Consider the following 18,808-nt stretch of genomic DNA (forward strand, 5'->3'; position numbering starts at 1 on the left):
TTTTCATAAGGTTTTATTAAAAAACAAATAATAAATCTGGATCAAATGGAAGAGAGAGAGAGAGAGAGAGAGAGAGAGAGAGAGAGAGTGTGTGTGAGAGGAGATGATATGATAAAACTTAATAACTACTTCACTTGTAAGGTGAATGTGAGAGCTTGCATGTGAGAGTGAGAGGAGTGAGGGAGCAAGTAAATATATAGATAAAGAAAAAGGGAGAGAGAGAAATCAGAAGAGAGAAGAGAGAGAGATGAGAGAGGAGATAGGAGAGAGAGAGAGAGAGAGAGAGAGAGAGAGAGAGAGAGAGAGAGAGAGAGAGAGAGTGGAGTGTGAGGAGGTGATGTGATAAAAATTAATGGAATGAATGAGTGAGTGAGCGTGTATGCAAATAAATATTTAGTTAGAGAAAAAGTGAGAGAGAGAGAAAGAAGAAGAGAGAAAAGGAGATAGAAAGTGAATGAGAGAATGAGAGCAAAACAGAAAGAACCAGAATGAAAGCAAGATTATTTAGGTGTGTTATTTTCTATAGAAAATAGAGCAGTCATTCCCAAATTAACAAAACCAACCAGCGAATGTTTGAATTGCTTTTCAAGAAGAAACTGCTTGCAAATCCTACTTATTGATACAGACTATTGAGGAAATGGACAATATTAGTTAGACGATTGAAACGAAAAACGAAATTTTTACAAATGTGGCAAAAATGTACCAGTATATGTGTGAACTGGAATTGATTTTTAGCAACTCAAAAACAGATAATTTTGAAATATAAAATGATAAGAGACAAAAAGAATTTTAGCGGACTAGGATGGTCAGGGGAGAGGCCGATTAGAAGAAAGCCGGGGGAAATTTTCCAGTGGTTTTTTACTCGTCAAAACTGGAAAAAATGAGGTGTGTGTTTTTACCAAAATTTCCCCTGGATATATAAGCTTAATTTTGGGAACGGCGATACTGGACTTATTTCTGATTTGTATTTCTTGAGAGGTGTAATTTTTTTGTTTTCCACCATGGATTAATTAACGGAAGCGCTTAAAAAAACAAAAACAATAAAAACAGTTCGTAATTTTTTTTGGAAAGCGGTCAATATTTAAAAAGCGGGCGTTTAAAATCATTCTGTCCAAATTTGAAGTGTGCCAGTTTTTGCCAAGTGTGCTCGGCTCGTGACGCAATCGGGCCGCCGAGCGCTCCACGAAGCGACACCGAGCCCGGATCCAAGCCTTGCACGTTCTACGCTCGAATTTCGCTCTCCGTCGTCTCTTATTTCTCAGTCGTCAGGTGTAAAAGTAGAATGACGGACTGACTCGGCCCCGTTGTTCGAATCGAAATTGTGTCGCCCGTTATCGCCCGGATGAACTGACCGGCCTCAGCCGAAGCTTTTCCACATTCGCCCCGGCCCCGAGACGACGTTCGAGAGGACAGCCTCAACCACCGGAGGAGGGAGCGAGACGAGCCCCGAGGACAGAGACGGACGGCGGATCCGCCGAGGATGAACTCCGGCCCGGCCACGGTCCACAGCCGCCGTTTACCCTTTCAATCGCGATAGCCTTATCCGTCGCCATACCGAAAAATGGTCGGGAACACCGGAGTCGAGTGGGGCTCCATCGTCAAACCGGTCTTGGCCGCGTCTTACGGCTCCGTTAACAAACACGATATCACGGAATTAGCCAAAGCCATTATCAGGAGGTAAGTGAGAACCTTTTTCCATCCCAATTCACCGTTTTTCCGTTTCCTTTTTTTCACACCCCGGCCTTTTCCCGTGTTCGGGCCGACATCGCCATTTTCCACTGACAAATGAATGCCATTTTATTTTTAAACACGCTTTTTCCCATTTTTACAACCGTTGCATAATTGAGTGTAATTTATTTCGGAACGGGCCGGTTAAATTTAGGCCTTCGCCGCGGTGGGCGATCTGCTCCGGGACGGAATCGATTTTCCTGTTGTGACACGTCGTGGGAAAAGTCGAGACCGTCTCTCGGCGGATCCTCGTCCGCGGCCGCGGCCTTATCCGCAATCCGGCCCCAATCCGCCGGCTTCGGATCCGAAGATTGCTGAGTCAGGGCCGCCTGCCTTCTTCACACGTCTCCTCTTTAACCCCTCGCTTGAAAATTCCTGCCAGCAATGCGCCATTTCCCGATTTGCATTACGTTCATTCGCAAAAATTAAACGCCAAAGCATAAAAACAAGTCCAAATTAAAGGAAAATGTAGTATTCTATGTCTTGTAAACCAATTATGACATAGAACACGTTACTCATAATTTTACTCCAAACACAATGCAGATAAAAATTCTCCCACGTTTCTAATCCCTTTATCACTTGTTCTCCATCCAAAATCATTTAAAATCGTAATTATCGTTTCAAATTAGTTTAGGTTGACCTCAAGGTCAAAATCATGGGGAGATTTGATTCCAGAAAAGCATAAGATGGAAGTGGACAATTGTGGTTAAATTCTGGATTATCCAATGCTACAATCATAGATATAAGCTAAAACCTTAAAACCACAAGCCATAAAAGTTGGTATTTTTCTTATATAATTGACCTATTATTCTGTAGAGCTGTATTCATTAGGATTACCACAATGCAAAGAAGGCATAAATCAACATTAACTTCTGATTGTCAAAAAATGTTAAATATACTTGCAGTTTCATACTACTATTGGGTTAGGTCGTTCTTAAGTTCAAAATCATGGAAGATATGCTGTTATAAAACCAAATGATGGGTTACTTTCAATTATATTGTTGTGAAAAAAATATGAATCTATAATCATAAATACAAGCAGGAATCATTTGAAAAATGAGTCATTTCCTGATTTGTGTATCATTTGTTCATGGTGAAACGCTACAACTGAAAAATGAAACCTAAAAAGTTTCAGATTTCAAGTCAAAGTTGGCAATATCCTTGTATTGTAGTGTTTTACTCGTTATTATCCAACACAAAGTAGAAATTTTTCTTTATCTCGATTAATATGGAAAAATATGGATTGGAAGAATAATAAGAAAAGGAAATATAATCATAAAAATATAAGCTGGAACGATTTGAATAGTGAACCATTTCATGATTTACATACCATTAACATTATGGCAGCAGTAAAAACTTAAAAAGCTTCAAATCCCAGGTGAAAATAGGCATTTTCCCAGCATACAACAGAAGTACAAAATCCTTTGCTTTTGCCTTCGTATGACTTGTTCTCTATCTAAATTGGGTTAGGTCGGCCTTAAGGTCAAAATCATGGAATGCTGTTATAAAACCAAATGATGGGATATTACATACTTTTAATTATACTGTTGTGATAAAAATATGCATCTATAATCTATAACAGTAAATATATGCAGGAACAATTCGAAAAATGATTTGTGTACCATTTATGCTCAGTGAAATTCAACAACTGTAAAGGGGAACCTAAAAAGCTTCAGATTTCAAGTCAAAGTTAGCAATTTTCTTGTATTGTAGTACTTTATTCATTTATTATTCTCTAAAGCAACAAAGCGTGAATTTTTTAAAAATATAAATTAATCTAAAGTTATGATTATGCAAGGGATTGCAAGGTTATAATCGTAAAAATAGGCTGGAACCTTTTTAACAATGAGCCATTTCCTGATTTACATGCCATTTATTCACAATAAAATGGAATGTGTTTTCTTAGTGACTCTTGTTTCATAATTTGTTGAAGTCGTGAGGAGCAGTCAAGAATGAAATAGTTTAGAAAAACACCTTTATTTTTTTTTTTGCCGATGTTTCGACCCTCATACGGGTCATCTTCAGGGAATAAAGTGTACTATTCTTGTGGTGTCATATTGGTTTTGTATCTCACAACATTTTCACACAAAACCAATATGACACCAAACGAATGCCCCGAAGGTGACCCGATTAAAGGTTGAAACATCGGCAAAAAAATAAAAAAGGTGTTTTTCTAAACCTAGCTCATTCTTGACCGCTCCTCACGACTTCAACCAATTGTAAAATGTAATATTGAAAATGGAAGCTTAAAGAGGTTCAGATTCCAAGTAAAAATTAGCATTTTTTCCCGCAATAAGTTTTGTAGACATATGCTGTTATTCCCTCAGCATAAAATGGATAAAAACAATATACCTTGTTTTTGCCCTCAAATGTCTTGTTTTCTGTCTAAATCAAAGAAGGCTATAATCTTAAAAATATAAACTGGAACCTGTTTAATAAGTGAACCAATCCATTATTTAGATACCATTTATCATTATGAAACATGACAGTGGTAACGGGAAGCCTAAAAAGCTTCAAATCCCAAGTAAAAATTGACATTTTTTTATATTGTAGACCTATTATGCTGTTATTCCCCCAGCTAAAACGTATAAAAACAATATACATTGTTTTTGCCTTTAAACAACTTGTTCTCTATCTAAATTAAACCCTTATGCCATAAAATATTAAATATTCTTGTAGGTTCTTGGTCCTGGGGGGGGGGTTAAACTCATGAAAGATATCCTGTTATAAAAACAAAAGATGGTGTTTTATTTAAGCTATTTTCAGTACTGTTGTGATAAAAATATGGATTATCCAACAGATTGCAAGTCTATTATCATGAATCTAAGCTGGAACCATTTGAACAATGAGCCATTTTCCAATTTACATGCCATTCATTCGCAATGAAATGCCATAACTGCAAAGGCAAACTTAAAAAGCTTCATATCCCAAGTAAAAATTGCCATTTTCCTTATATTGTAGTGCTTTTCTCATTTATTATTCTCCAAAGAGAAAGCTTGAGTTTTTCTTTATCTAAATTAAACTCCGACTGCCAACAAAATATCTTTGTAATTTCATCCCACTTGGCTTAGGTTGACCTTAAGGTAAAAATCATCGGAAACATCTTTCAGTAAAGCATATGTCTTTTCATTGAACCACTTTGTACCATATAGTTAAAAAAATGGAGTATCGAAGGGATTGCAAGGTTACAAACAGAAATATAAGCCGAAATCTTTGCACAATGAGTTAGTTCATGGTTAAATACAGTTTATTCACAAAAAACGTCAGAACTGCATAGGGAAGCCTAAAAAACCATCAAAGTTTAAGTGAAAGTTTGTATTTTGCTTGCATTGTAGACGTGTTATGTTGTAAAGCTTTTTTGTCCCTTGATTTTACCCTCATATTGTTTTTCTAAATTAAATACTGATTGCTAAACAGTATTAAATATATGAAATTGTTTCATACTGCTTGTAATCATGGAAGACGTGCTAACATTGTTTAATTAAGAATGGTTTTGTTCTAAAATATTGGAATTTTAGTTGTTGGTGATCTTTTTGCCTCTTAGATGCAGAGTTGCAGAAAACAAAATTAAGTGGGAAGAAGTCTGTTTAGATCCAAAGTACAGAGTACCCCAGGGTTCCATACTTGGTCCTCTTTTATTTTTAATTAATGACTTTATTAAGGGGGGGTGTACATTTCTATCTGCAGACGTCGCCTCCTTAATCGTCATGGGAATTCTGATGATTTATGGCTAAAAATTAAGCACACAATGGAAGAAGTCATGGCTTGTTTTTCGGAGAATTGCCTTGATCTTAATATAAAGAAAAAGCGCTTAGTTTTAGCGATTTCATATGTTCTTGGCTGGCATCTGGGTAGATGATGAGAGTCTTCATTGGTCCCAGTTGTTGACCTTGATAAAAGTTAACATGGGAGGAACATATTTTCCAGCTGCACCTAAACTCAGCAGACTTTGTTTTGCTATAAGAATGCTTAGGCCTATCGACATATATATTCAGAGTGTCCAATATGAGCTGTTTCTAGCCAATCTGCAATTAAGGACTGATTATTTGGGGCTGTAGCTCACACATAAATAAGGTATTTTAATTTTTTTAAAATAAAAATTATTCGTGTTGAATTCTGGGCTTGCTATCACCTACCTGAATTTTTAATTTGCAGTATAAATTATGTATTTTAGTTGACATAGCCATGTATTTTGATTTTTGCAGCAATAAAACATTTTATTTATTTATTATCCCGTGGTTTACAAGGATACATTATGTTATAAGCTAAAAACCCTCCAACACCTCGCCGTTCACAAAATGAATGTCATCAAGGGATTTATTACTTGACATTGCAGATTTATTACTAAAAGAAAGTACCAAAATGCACTTCTCGAACATTAAATACAAGGAAAAGTATGCATGTTGTTTGATATTGTATCCAGTTGTTACATGGAACATTATTCATTGTGTGAATATAAATAAACCAGATAAAAATTGTCTGTGTTTTCCTCTTGTGAGTTATGACAAACATCCTGTCCAACTTTAATTATAACTGCCAAATGTACAAGTGGTTTCAAATTATTTGTCGGCTAGACTGAGTTAAAGAAAAATAATGGTTAATTAATAATAAATATTAAATATCCCTTGATAATGGCACATTTTCTGACTTTCATTTTACTTCATGTACACAAATCTGAATACTGAGATCTATGAGAAAGACCCATGATATTTGTGTATGTTTATAGACTATATGAATATTTCTTCTTGTTATTTTTTTCCCCCCAAAAACTACTTGGAGGGTCTAGAAAAACTTTAAAATTGGAATTGTTCACAATTCAAATCTAACTCGGGTCATTCAACTTTCCCAGCAGTTTCGACCTTATTTCTGATTCGCTCTAGATACTAAGGTCATCTTGAAAAACATACACCAAACATGATTTTGTAATTTAAATGTTACAGACAACGTTAGCAAAAACTTCTCCAAGGTCATGAATACTTTATATTGTGTAAATTATTTTGTTTCGTTTTATCTCTGTCCAGTTCGTTCAACAATGAGATATAAACATGTTTAAAGTCAATAAAATTGTTTTGAATCTATTTGAGGAAAATGATTGCCCGTATTGACTTACACCTTTGGTCAATTTAAATATTGCTTCATTTTAAACAACCGTTGAAAATATGATGATTATTAGTTTTTTTATTTGTTTATAAAATTCAATTTCTTCATAAAGCGGAGGTGCTAATTCTTCTATTATTTTTTATTTATTTTATTAATTATTATTATCATTTTTTAAGTAATAGGCAATTTTACTCTTTTTTTTAATCTTCATTTGATAATCTCATCCGATAATTTACCGAACAAGAGCCATTTCTCATTGTAATTGTAAAACAAGTTTTAATTTTTTTTAACCAGCCGAGGAGTTTTGAAAATAAAATCTATCAAAAGTCCTCGGATGGTCAAAAAATTAAATCTATTTTAAACACAGTCTATATTAATCTATTTTACGTATATAAAAAATATCTACAGATCAAAACTTATTTTGTTACAGTGAGCCAGAATTATTAGATCATGAAGAAAAATATGAGACATTTTATGCTGCACTCACAGCACTTGCTGCTGATTACATTAGCTCAAATGTTTCAGCAAGTGAGTATTAAAAAAAAAAAATTATACATGAATGTTAAAATTGTTGTATAATTTAATATATTTTCGTCTAGTATCAAAAGGGCAGATCGGCACTGTATGCCTTGCCTGTAAAGTGCTACTACGTTACATCTTGATGAACTTGAAGAAGCAGGGTGAGTCTGAAGAGGCGTCCGCGCTCTCTTCGACATTCCCTGCCTCGTCTTCGGGTCAGACCTCAGCCATTAACAACCTACCAGTGAAACAGCTTCTTCTTCCAATAAAAGCGATGTGTACAGCAACTTCAACACTTTCTCGTACCGACCAGGTCGGTCTTGTTTCTATTATGAAGAATGCAAAATTACCACCTCATATTAAGACTTCGTTGAACTTCCCGGCTTCTGGTAATTTTTTTTTTTTAATTAGTGTTTTTATTTTATTTTTTAAATAGCATTTTCATTGTTTGCTTATTGTATTCAAACCTACGTTAAATATTATATTGTGTTATTTTATTTTCTTAGATGATAAATCGGCTGAAGAAAAAAATGAAAAAGATGTTAAGGCCAGAGCTAGAATTGATCTGTCAAATCAGATAATGGAACAACTCACGTCGCCGTTACTTGATGGGAGTGTTTCTAAGAAATCTGGTGGCAACGAATCTGAACCGAAATCGGCAGAAGCGTCGCCGGATAAACCGAATGAACTTGAGGTAGAAATTGAAAACTAAATCGCAATTAAATGGTTTATATATTGTATTAATATTTCTTTTTTTCGACCACCTTCAAGGTGCTTTTTGTTCAGAGAAATATAGCTAACCTGCAGGCAATTGGCGCCGCTGATGTCTTTGTCGACACATGCCTCCAAATGCCTCATCTAGTCAGATATATTCACAAGTATCAAACAGCTGTATCGAAAAAAGGTTTCAGCTTACCTAGTACAGTAAACGAAGCACAATTAATTAGGCACAGGTATTATTGTCATATAACATATTTTATAATTATTTACATGAAACACAAATGACCAAAATGTACTGTGAAACAATTTGGACCATGTCAAATTATTGGTTAATTTTTGTTTCTCCTTTGCAGTTTGCAAGCAGTAGCGAGTGATCTGAGTGTGGTTTGGAGTGTACTTTCTCTACCAGTTTTAGAGCCGTTGACACAGCCCAGGCTTGAGAAACTGACCACGATAGTCATGACAGGTCTATACACTGCGTTGTCCGCTGCGACAGCTGCTAGCATTTTGGGAGTATCGTCTGCCGTTTCGCCCAAAACTGCGCCTCTTGCTCAAACAGGTTTCTGTTCTTTTCAAACCCTGTTTTCTCGGAATAAGTATAGATTTAATACCTTTTTTTTTTTTTTAATAGTATCTGGCAACAAGTCGAACGAGGAGGAGAATAATGCTGATGTCCTTTCGACAGCCATCGTGGAAAAAGCATTGGAAATATTCAACCATATTTCATCTGTGATTAAAACATCAACACGCGCTGGAGGCAATGTAATTTATTTTCGATTAAATACAATGAAATTTATATTTTTAAATTTGATATTTTAACAAGATAAAATTTTAAGGTTGTACAAAATTTGACATTAATGGGGGCTTGGCTTTTGGTTTCTGGACTCCAAGGACAGTTGACCGCTTCCAGCCAAGTGCCTTCGGATAAACCTGGCAAAGACGATAAAGGAAAATCACCTAGTAAATCAAGAGATGGCACATCAAGGATAAACTTAATGAAAGTGTAAGTTTTCTAAATTCAAAGATCTCGGACAAATACTTAACGGCGTTTTTCGTCCTATAGGCAACAAGGATTTGGTGTATTGTCAGTAGCATTAGCATCACATGCGTTACGCTTGATAGGAAGCCTTCTTGAGGATGTACAGTTCGAGAGTGCATCATCAAGAACTTGGTCTGATCTGGCCGAGCTGAGCATTTCAAGCCAATCGACTGCTTTACAACGTGCCTTGACTGTTCTGAACGCAGTACCTTTAAACCAGTCACTTTTTTATTTAGCAACAGTCAGCTACAGAAAGGTACATTAACGATATGAGAAGTATTTTTATTATCTCATAAATAATTTATTTTATTGTAGGCTTGTACATTGAAAAGAATCCAAAAACATCCTCCAGAAGGAGACAATTTCAGCACGTCTGATTCTACTACTTACTACGATGAAGATGACATGAGTTGCTCTGATGAAAGTTCCCCAGATGTTGGTAAGTCAAATTTTACATTAACCAAGTGTTTTAAATAAAATTGGTGTATTTACGATTTTTAGCTAAGATTTAAAAAAAAATTTCTTTTTTAGATGATGACAGTGAACCTTTGTTAGGACTCTGGTTTGAAGAGACAATATCTGTCCCTGATTGTGATAATTCTTCAAACACACAATCTCAAGATACACCCGATACACTACCGAAAAATGGTCACGAGCCTTCTTCTATCGTTCCAGAAAAAGGGGAGCCGAACGGAGTATGTTACGTTACATTAAATAAAAATCCATCAAGAATAGAAAATAACCGAGAAACTTTCTTGTTTAGTTTATAGCCCTGGCAACGCAAATATTTTACACTATGAATAGATACATGGTCACCAGTGAAGCCGAGTACATGACCAGATACGTCGAGTCTGGATTGACAGAACAACAGATGATAATGCTAGCGGCGATCATACGCGATTTAGACCGTGAGACCGCCAGGACAGACACTGGGACGATTTCGGTCTACTTCGGCCCGACTCTTGGCCAGCTTTATACGGAGTTTTCACAGGCGTTGACCCGTTACACGCATAATCTCTTGGCAAGAGGCTTACTATCGGCCTCGTTACAGTCGACTCTTTTGCTACACTTGGGCGTAAGCCCTGTCTCAAGTACCGACAGTACAAACTGGCCTCTTCAAGTGTACCCAAGGACACTGGCTGTCCTAGCACAGGTAATTTAAAAAAAAAAATTAATGTTTGTTCAGTTTGTTTTTATAGTTTTATAAATATAATAGTTTTGTTAACTTACCACAGGACATGGTTTTCGATAATAAATTTGTGTTTATTTGCAATATTCTTGTTGACATATTTGATTAACAATTGCTTTAAGTTTGTATTTAAACTGTTTGTCAAGGATATGAAAACATTTTTTTTATTTTTAAACATTATCAATTTTTGATGTATGACGATCCGGAAATAAATTTTAACAATTTCAAATAGTTTTATTTTGTTCTTGTTGTTTTATTCTTGTTATTATATTCTTGTTGACCATACTTGAATAACAATTGTTTTAAGTTTGTGTTTAAACTGTTTGACAAGGATATAACATTTTTTTTAAACATTACCAATTTTTGATGTATGACGATCCGGAAATAAATTTTAACAATTTCAAATAGTTTTATTTTGTTCTTGTTGTTTTATTTTGATTTGTAAATAACCAAGCACACGACTCAATCAATTTTTAATTAATGAGATAGATCTGGATGTAAATGGTAGCTGTTTTGGGTTCAAATCCAGTTTATTCTGAAGGAAAAAGAAAATATTGTTGAGTGGTTTGGAATTCTTGTCTATAATACTGAACTATTAGTTGTACTTTTAGCTTTTATTTGACAGTGATTAATTTTTTAAGGTGCTAGACGTGCTTTTTTGGTATTTACAATGCTTTTTTTTCCAAGAGAATAAGAGAACACCAACTCTAAAATTTAATGTATTTAACATTTAGCTATCAAGAAGTCAGCTATTTCCAATATTTTATGTCTTAGCATGTCTACTTGTCTTAAATTAATGACTATTGCTTGGCAGAGGTAGTTGTCCGAAAAAAACGGTGATACTTTGCGAATATGATGGAAGCTCAGTTTTATCCATTTAAGATTTTTTTTTGTTATATAATACTTCTTTTCATGCTTTATACTATTTTTTGTATGGCCAGACTTTTCATATGAGATGGTCACTTTGAACCTTGCTCCTTTTGCAGGCCTTTACTGCCACATTTAATACACCCTTCATAACATTTGAGGACAAAATAACATTTTCTGTAAAAAAAAGTTTTCTCCAGTAATGGTACAAAATAAAAATTCTACTTTATTACCTTACAAATTGATCAATACATTTGTATAACAAGACCAAAAGTATATTCATCATCATTTCGCCATACATACCATAGATTTTTTTTTTTAAATTTTATTCTTACTCCACAGCTTGATTACTACCTCAATAATATAATAGTACACTAATAATATAATAAATAATTCAATGATACGTGTTGTATTTTAGGTACTTTTATTGAAGCAACAATCTGAAAAAGAAGCAGCGTGCATTAGTATTTGGCACAGATTAATTAACACGCTTGTTGATAATATTTGCACAAACCCAACAACAACCGTAGATGTTGAAAATGAAGGTATGGACTAAAATCTCATAAAAAAAAAAGATAAAAATTTATGTTTTGAATTTCAGATTTGAATGTGGAACATGCTCAGCTTGTCCTTTTCCTATTTCACTCTCTGAACCTCATGCAGAAGAAATCGGTGCTCTTAATGTGCGCAAACGGTGTCACCCAAGTTGCCGAAAAAGTCCGTGGAGTCATGCGTGAATCGCAGATCCTACATCTCGCCCGGCTTCTACTCCTTCTCGACTACCTTGTCAAGCACCTTTACGACGCGCCGTCCACGCTCCTCGAACAGGTCCAGTGGAATCTTTTGAACAACACCAACGTGATCAAGGAAGCCGGTGACGTTGAGGGTAGTGTAAACGTCGCATCAAGGTTGTACTGCCCTTGGAATGAGATAGAAGACAATTACAGAAAGCTCATGCCTCAGGAAGAATTCTCCATGAGGCCTAAATTCTACTCGCTCACTTATGGAACCGTTAACACGCAAGAACTGCCAAAACTTGACGGATTGGTGAGTATCATTATACACTTAGAAAAATAAAACCAAAACTGTATTACTAAATTAATTCTTATTTAAATTTAAACTTATTTTAGGCGTGTAATTTCATACTGGGTAGTCCTGATAAAGGCGTGAAGTACCCGGTTTTGTTGGACTCCCTCATAGATATTCTAAGCATAACCGACCAATGCACACCGGCGATCAGGTGTTCGGAAAAAATATCTTATACGGCTTTATGTGCCGTTCAGTATTGTTTTCTCATTTGCTGGAGGTATTTTCTATTTGTATTTTTTTTTTTTTTTTATGTGTTTTAATTGTTATAACGTTTTACAGACTCTTGCTACAATTGCCGCCTTCTACACCATACCTAGAGAAACTAGCACAAGGGTTCAAATTGGAAAATGACTGGCCTGTTGTGCTACACTCTCTCATCTGGGGTCCGAGAACTGCCCATAAACTGTTTATACCATGGATGACGGTAATATTTTAAACTGATTTACCTTCAGTTAAACAATTCATGATCGTTAATTATTGAAATCAAATAATTGTGCATACCATCTAAATAAAATTTAAAATAATAACATTTTTGGTGTCTGATAACCTAATAATCAACTAAGAACACAAAATTTAAATATTTTGACTTTAAAGCTTTGTTCGCTCAGGTAAAATACATTTTTTATTGCAGGATTGTCTCGTAAAGCAAGGAATGTACACTCCGTATGCTGAATCAGTATTGAAAAATATAGCTGACATTGTTGGTAGTGTGAGATATGATATCAATCTCGCCAAAAATTGCATTACTGCTTTGATGCCATCAATAGAACTATCAGGTACGGTTGTAATAATTGTGAATTTTAATTAACAATGATAGTTTAATTTTACTTGTATTTCTGATTTGCTAGGCCCTTTGGTCCCAAAACGAGATTTGCCAACGCTAATGGAACTTTGCCTTTTGAATTCTGTCGTCGCGAAGGCTCAGGCTTATGCTGACTTCAACAGCAAAATGTCCTCGATGGAAAACGACTCGCTCAAGACGATTCAGACCATCGCTGTCGTTCAAGAGCTGATGCCGTATGCCCTCAAGCTGGCAGAAGTAGTTTTGGCAATAACAAGATCGAGTTTGATGTACCAGTTGTCGGAAAGCGAAGGGAATAGTTACACGCAAGGTGACTTGCTCGCTTTTAGATGCATACTTTCAATCATTTCAACAAAAAACAATAAGACACAAGGCCTCGCCATCGCAATGACACCTTTACTGCCTCCTGCTGTTTCGTCAATTCAAGAAAAATGGTCAACAATCCCAGTCAAAAATTTCCCATGGGTAAGGAAATCATCAACTCTAAAGCATTTCATATTTTTTAACTGAATGATTTTTACATAATAGTCTGAATATGCAAGTAACATTCTGCCTGGTGAAAGCTATGTAATGGCTGTTGTAAGGGCACATATTTCAATGTTGTCGAGTCATAACACATTCACGATAAATCCGAGCCTGAAGCACCTACTTCACTGTTTAGTTACATTCATCTCTGACAACTTACTGTGAGTGAATCAATTTTTAATTTTAAGCGTAGTTATTTAAAAGAAGACGTATCCGTTCTCACTGTTCCAGGTGGTGCACCGACAGCTGCAGCGTCATCGACAAAGTGGTCAGTGTTTTTGCCCCCTTATCCATTGACGCGACTGCCGACTACTTGCACGAAACTGTTGCCAAGGTGTTGGAAAAGCCGCTCGGAGAAGTCGAGAGTGATAAACATCAGATGACGATTTTCATGATTATAATAGGGCAGATTTATGACCTTATCATGATATACACAAGCTCTACTACACCGTGCAGGTTTGAACCTTTTGCTTTTATTAATTATATATACACGAATAATCTGGATCTTAGAATGGCCTTGATAAAAAAACAAATTCAATTTACTGCCAAGAAGTTGAGGTGGGAAGTTGGTGTCCGAGTGGATTGAAGTTACAATAGCTCAAGTGGTAGAACAGCGGCGTATTTAGTTGAAGATCGTGGGGTTCGAATCCTGCTCGTGACGCTGACTTTTTTATCTCAACCAATACCTTATATAAAGATTAATTTAATTAATTGAAAAACGTTATTTGGTCAATCAGACAACGAACTCTGATGAATTTACTGCCAAGCTTTTAACTTTATTTTTAGGCTATCATCAGGGTAAAACAATCTTAAATACGTCTACAAATTGACATAATTAAGTTTTTAATAGATGGTTTCACTTTTCTTTTAACACCGACTCAGTCTCAACATTGCCAACGAGTGTAACATTGTTGATGAAGGGTGATGAACCTGGAGTTGGTCATTTTTGATAATTTTGGACTACCTATCTTGGTATATGAGACACTTTTAGGTTTCTAGTCTTCTCCATTGGTTGGTCTGAGTGATTTCAATTTAATTGAGTATAACTCAACTATAAGAAATTCTTCAGACCAACACTGAAAGCGATATGGCACACAGCGATAGACAAAAATGGTCAAAAACAAGCAATTATTGGTGTAACATATTCATGCCATTAAGTATTAAGTTTTTAACTTTGTTCTCATCTTTTTCTTTCTTTCTTAATTTTCTTATTATACTGACAACTCTTTCTGCTGAAACTATTGGTGGATGTTTTTAATTTATAACTCTTACATTGCAGTGAGGCAGTAAATGAAAAAATAATTCAGGAATGCCTCGGATGGCTTGGCCTGTTGCTGGAAAAGCCAATCGGGAGGCAGGCGTTAGACAAGTTTTTCGACAATTCATCAGAGAAGTCCCTCGTCAAGATCTTGCTTTCCGTCGCCAGTCCGAAGACATCGAATTCAACAACATACGGCGTCAAGATATTCCAATTCTTCAACCAGCTTTTCACAACGATGGAGAAAAATCCAGGGGATGAAGGGCTCGAGAGGCTTTGTGATTCCGTTCTCAAACTGGCACACGTCGAGCCCACGCAGCTTTCAAATTGGCTCCATCTCGTCATCCTAGGCCCTGGATCAAGAGGAACTAGTTCTGCATCCTCAAACGGCGACTCGTCTCCTGTTTTCTCTCTAGGTATTTCACTTTTTTAAATCTTCCTGAGTCTTTATAATCAAAATTACTTTTACTTTTAGGAATTACAACTTCTCCGAGTAGAGAGAATAAAGACCCTTCATTAATCTTTGTGGAAAATATATCTCCACCTACTGTAAAAGAATTGACAAAAAGCTCACTTTTTCATGAAAATCAGTCATTACTTCAACATTTGACTGCATATATTAATAATAAACAAAACAGGTACACAATTGATATTTATATACATTAGTTTCAATAATACGCCCTCGTATGCTTAAATTAAATTTTAGTGTTTCTGAGGCAAAAGAAAATGTGGCGGTGACACTTCTTGAATCGTTGATACCGATGGCCACAAGATTGTTGCTCATGTGCAAAGGATCCGGCTTTCCTCAGCTTATGTACATTATGGCAACACTCGCCGGAGCTGGAACTGGCAAAGGGCACATACATTTATTCATTGCATCTACACAGTGGATTTCCATCTGGTATGTGCTTCAGTTCTTGATAGTGCCACTATGATAAAATTACTAATCGAATTTTTTTTATGGTTTATAGCAAAGACCAGATAAGCGAGAAAGAATTTCTGACCAGCCTTGAAAACGGGTCAAACAAATCTGGCAGCCTCGTTGACTCTTGCTGTGCAGCTTTGCGCTACATAGCCGACATCGTGTACGCCCTATCTCCGCAAAATCCAGCAAGGGCTTCCAGCCCACCTTGGGAGGGAGAGTTAGTGCTGCCTCCTCACTCTGACGATTTAGACTGGATGGAAGACTTGACCCATGATGACGATGATGAAAGTGGTGGTGACGATTCGGTCAGTTTGATGATTCGACATTTATTTATATTATAAATTACAATTTTCCTCTATTTTATCTTGTATTTTTTCCAGGATGAGGATAGTTTATGCAATAAACTCTGCACATTTACAATAACGCAAAAGGAGTTTATGAATCAACATTGGTACCACTGTCATACGTGTAAAATGATCGACAGAGTTGGTGTTTGTTCCGTATGTGCCCGGGTCTGCCATCGTGGTCATGATGTAACTTACGCCAAGTTCGGTAACTTTTTTTGTGATTGTGGCGCAAGGGAGTCGGGGTCTTGTCAGGCTTTAGTTAAACGGAATCCGCAGAGCGTGACGGATGGCTTGGCATCCCAGGGCTTGAATGGATCCGCTCCGAACACTGCCACTTCCGGCGGCAATAGTGGAGTCGGAATAGAGCACATGTTGACGTCTTCACTGAGGAGGCGTCCGTCCTCGCCCTCTGTCGACAAGTCGCAACATCAGAAGGATGTTGTGAAGCAAGCTGCACTCTCGAAACTGTTGGAAAATTTGTCTGACCAATTGCTCGGACTTATTGGAAAAGAAAACAGCATTGTCGGCCCACTTATCACTTTGGTCAAATCGCTTTTGCCTGCTGTAGAAGCCACTTGTCAAAGAAACTCCCCAGTCGGTTGTCATTCTCGCTCACAAAAATCTCTCAAAGAGCTACATACTGTGGATAAGAAATTCCTTTTCTCCGACCAGATTATGGTAATATTATTTAAATCACTATTTATTTAATTTAAATTTAATCCATTGTGTATTTAAACATTTGTTTTTAGGTTCCTACTCTTGGATCTCAAGAAGGAGCTTTTGAAAATGTGAGAATGAACTATTCTGGAGAGCAAGGCCAGACAATACGTCAGCTTATGTCAGCACATATGATCAGAAGAGTTGCGATGTGTTGTTTAGCTTCACCTCACGGAAAACGTCAGCATCTTGCAGTGGCCCATGAAAAGGGAAAGATAACCATTCTCCAGTTGAGCACTTTGCTCAAACAAGCCGACTCGTCCAAAAGGAAGCTTACACTCACTAGACTCTCATCTGCGCCAATACCGTTCACTGTGCTAACGGTCACGAGCAATCCTTGGAATGAGGATTTCCTCGCCGTATGCGGACTTAAGGATTGTCACGTGTTGACATTCACATCGGGAGGATCTGTGTCAGAACACCTAGTTCTTCACCCGCAGCTTGAGATAGGAAATTTCATCATTCGGGCCGTCTGGCTTCCGGGTTCTCAGACCAAACTCGCCCTTATAACGGCTGACTTTGTCAAAATTTACGACCTCTCGATAGACGTACTGAGCCCTCAGTACTACTTTCTCGTACCAACTGGAAAAATCCGTGATGTCACATTTGTTTGTAGTGAGGTAAACTAGCTTTCCAATATTTAGAAGAATTTTATTAGTGCTTCTTTTCTTTTAGTTATTCTTGTCAGTCATCTTACATTTAGGAAAAATAAAATTAAGCCTTTATGTTATTTTATTATTGAATCATTTCACTATTAGTTAGGTGCAGGTTTATTAAAATATTTTGTCAATTACAAACACCTATAAGTATACATTTAAAATCATGCAAAAGTTTATGCTTATATCACATGTTATACTTTTTAATAAGTTTATTTTAAAAAAATTTCAGGAAGGAAACAGTATGCTGTTGTTGATGTCCTCTACTGGCTATATCTACACACAAGATATGAATGAAGCGAGTTCTGCGAAGCATGGGGCATTTTATGTTACAAGCACTCTTGAATTGTACCATCCGGAATTTAAGGTGACTTCACCTCTCATTAATAATTATTGTAATTTAGTGTAATGATAATGTGTAAATAAAATGGTTTATAGGAATCAAACGGACAAGTTTGTGGAGGAGGTGTCTCAGTTTACTATTCACACACATTACGATTGTTGTTTTTCTCATACGCTCATGGAAAATCATTTATTGCTCCTTTGGACCCCTCGACTGGTACGACTGTTTTTGACGCTTTCATGATCAATTTGCAAAAAGGGACAACAGCAGCAAGTAATTCCGGAAGTGCAACAACTACGGGCAATTCGAACAACACGACGACCCCGGCTACAACGGGGGCGTCGAATACCACTTCGACCACTACGCCGACTACGACCACGACGACGAACAGCAGTAGTGGAAACAAAGGCAGTAGCGGATCTTCTCAACCGCAGCCGCTCTGCCTGTGGTCCGAAGTACCCAATCATCCTGGAATCGTGTGTGCCACATTGCAGGCTAGCAACAACCCTGTAATACTGATGATTCAACCAGATACAATATACGTTCAAGAGATAAAAGTGCTTCCGCCGAAGGCGAAAATCATGGACATGGTCGTCATCAGGCACCTCTCTACAGGGTCTGATCTACGTACGACTCTCCTCATCCTCTGTGAAGATGGAAGCTTAAGGATTTACAATGCAAACCCAGAAATGACTGAATTTTGGCTATCACCGAGTGTCCAAGCACTTAATAGTTTACCATCAAATAAATCAAATAAGAAGAAAAAAGCCCCTAAACCTGTTAAAGCATCAGGTAATTGTTTATTTATTTTATTAATAAATTTATATATAAAATAATTTTTTTTTCAATATATTGGACAATATTACAAGCAGAATTTAATCAATTAAAATTACTATCTCTTATTTTTCAGTTATTCTTTTCTCCTATTTTTCATTTCTTTTGCTTTATTCTTTTATCAATATCCTATAATGCTTCTTTGAAAAC

General features: G+C 36.5%; 1 protein-coding gene across 3 annotated transcripts in view; it reads left to right on the forward strand.

Annotated features, from left to right (window-relative positions):
• The first annotated feature begins 1,156 nt into the window (after nucleotides 1–1,156).
• LOC106672100 (E3 ubiquitin-protein ligase UBR4) overlaps nucleotides 1,157–18,808 on the forward strand; it is a 29,969-nt gene continuing 12,317 nt past the window's right edge. For all 3 annotated transcript variants that reach the window (XM_014403240.2, XM_014403242.2, XM_014403241.2), the window contains exons 1-28: nucleotides 1,157–1,677; nucleotides 7,259–7,356; nucleotides 7,428–7,736; nucleotides 7,854–8,041; nucleotides 8,119–8,300; nucleotides 8,421–8,626; nucleotides 8,699–8,829; nucleotides 8,904–9,070; nucleotides 9,131–9,362; nucleotides 9,422–9,545; nucleotides 9,638–9,801; nucleotides 9,870–10,259; nucleotides 11,581–11,707; nucleotides 11,764–12,209; nucleotides 12,293–12,468; nucleotides 12,531–12,675; nucleotides 12,883–13,027; nucleotides 13,100–13,518; nucleotides 13,582–13,739; nucleotides 13,810–14,034; nucleotides 14,858–15,252; nucleotides 15,312–15,474; nucleotides 15,543–15,737; nucleotides 15,808–16,066; nucleotides 16,142–16,786; nucleotides 16,858–17,445; nucleotides 17,714–17,848; nucleotides 17,920–18,616. In XM_014403240.2, coding sequence (XP_014258726.1) covers nucleotides 1,562–1,677; nucleotides 7,259–7,356; nucleotides 7,428–7,736; nucleotides 7,854–8,041; nucleotides 8,119–8,300; nucleotides 8,421–8,626; nucleotides 8,699–8,829; nucleotides 8,904–9,070; nucleotides 9,131–9,362; nucleotides 9,422–9,545; nucleotides 9,638–9,801; nucleotides 9,870–10,259; nucleotides 11,581–11,707; nucleotides 11,764–12,209; nucleotides 12,293–12,468; nucleotides 12,531–12,675; nucleotides 12,883–13,027; nucleotides 13,100–13,518; nucleotides 13,582–13,739; nucleotides 13,810–14,034; nucleotides 14,858–15,252; nucleotides 15,312–15,474; nucleotides 15,543–15,737; nucleotides 15,808–16,066; nucleotides 16,142–16,786; nucleotides 16,858–17,445; nucleotides 17,714–17,848; nucleotides 17,920–18,616 — 7,225 coding nt within the window. In that variant the 5' untranslated portion in view covers nucleotides 1,157–1,561. The remainder of the gene's footprint in view (nucleotides 1,678–7,258; nucleotides 7,357–7,427; nucleotides 7,737–7,853; nucleotides 8,042–8,118; nucleotides 8,301–8,420; nucleotides 8,627–8,698; nucleotides 8,830–8,903; nucleotides 9,071–9,130; nucleotides 9,363–9,421; nucleotides 9,546–9,637; nucleotides 9,802–9,869; nucleotides 10,260–11,580; nucleotides 11,708–11,763; nucleotides 12,210–12,292; nucleotides 12,469–12,530; nucleotides 12,676–12,882; nucleotides 13,028–13,099; nucleotides 13,519–13,581; nucleotides 13,740–13,809; nucleotides 14,035–14,857; nucleotides 15,253–15,311; nucleotides 15,475–15,542; nucleotides 15,738–15,807; nucleotides 16,067–16,141; nucleotides 16,787–16,857; nucleotides 17,446–17,713; nucleotides 17,849–17,919; nucleotides 18,617–18,808) is intronic.

The sequence above is a fragment of the Cimex lectularius genome, unplaced genomic scaffold, assembly GCF_000648675.2.
Source record: "Cimex lectularius strain Harlan isolate CLEC.00 unplaced genomic scaffold, Clec_2.1 scaffold93, whole genome shotgun sequence".
Taxonomy (NCBI): domain Eukaryota; kingdom Metazoa; phylum Arthropoda; class Insecta; order Hemiptera; family Cimicidae; genus Cimex; species Cimex lectularius.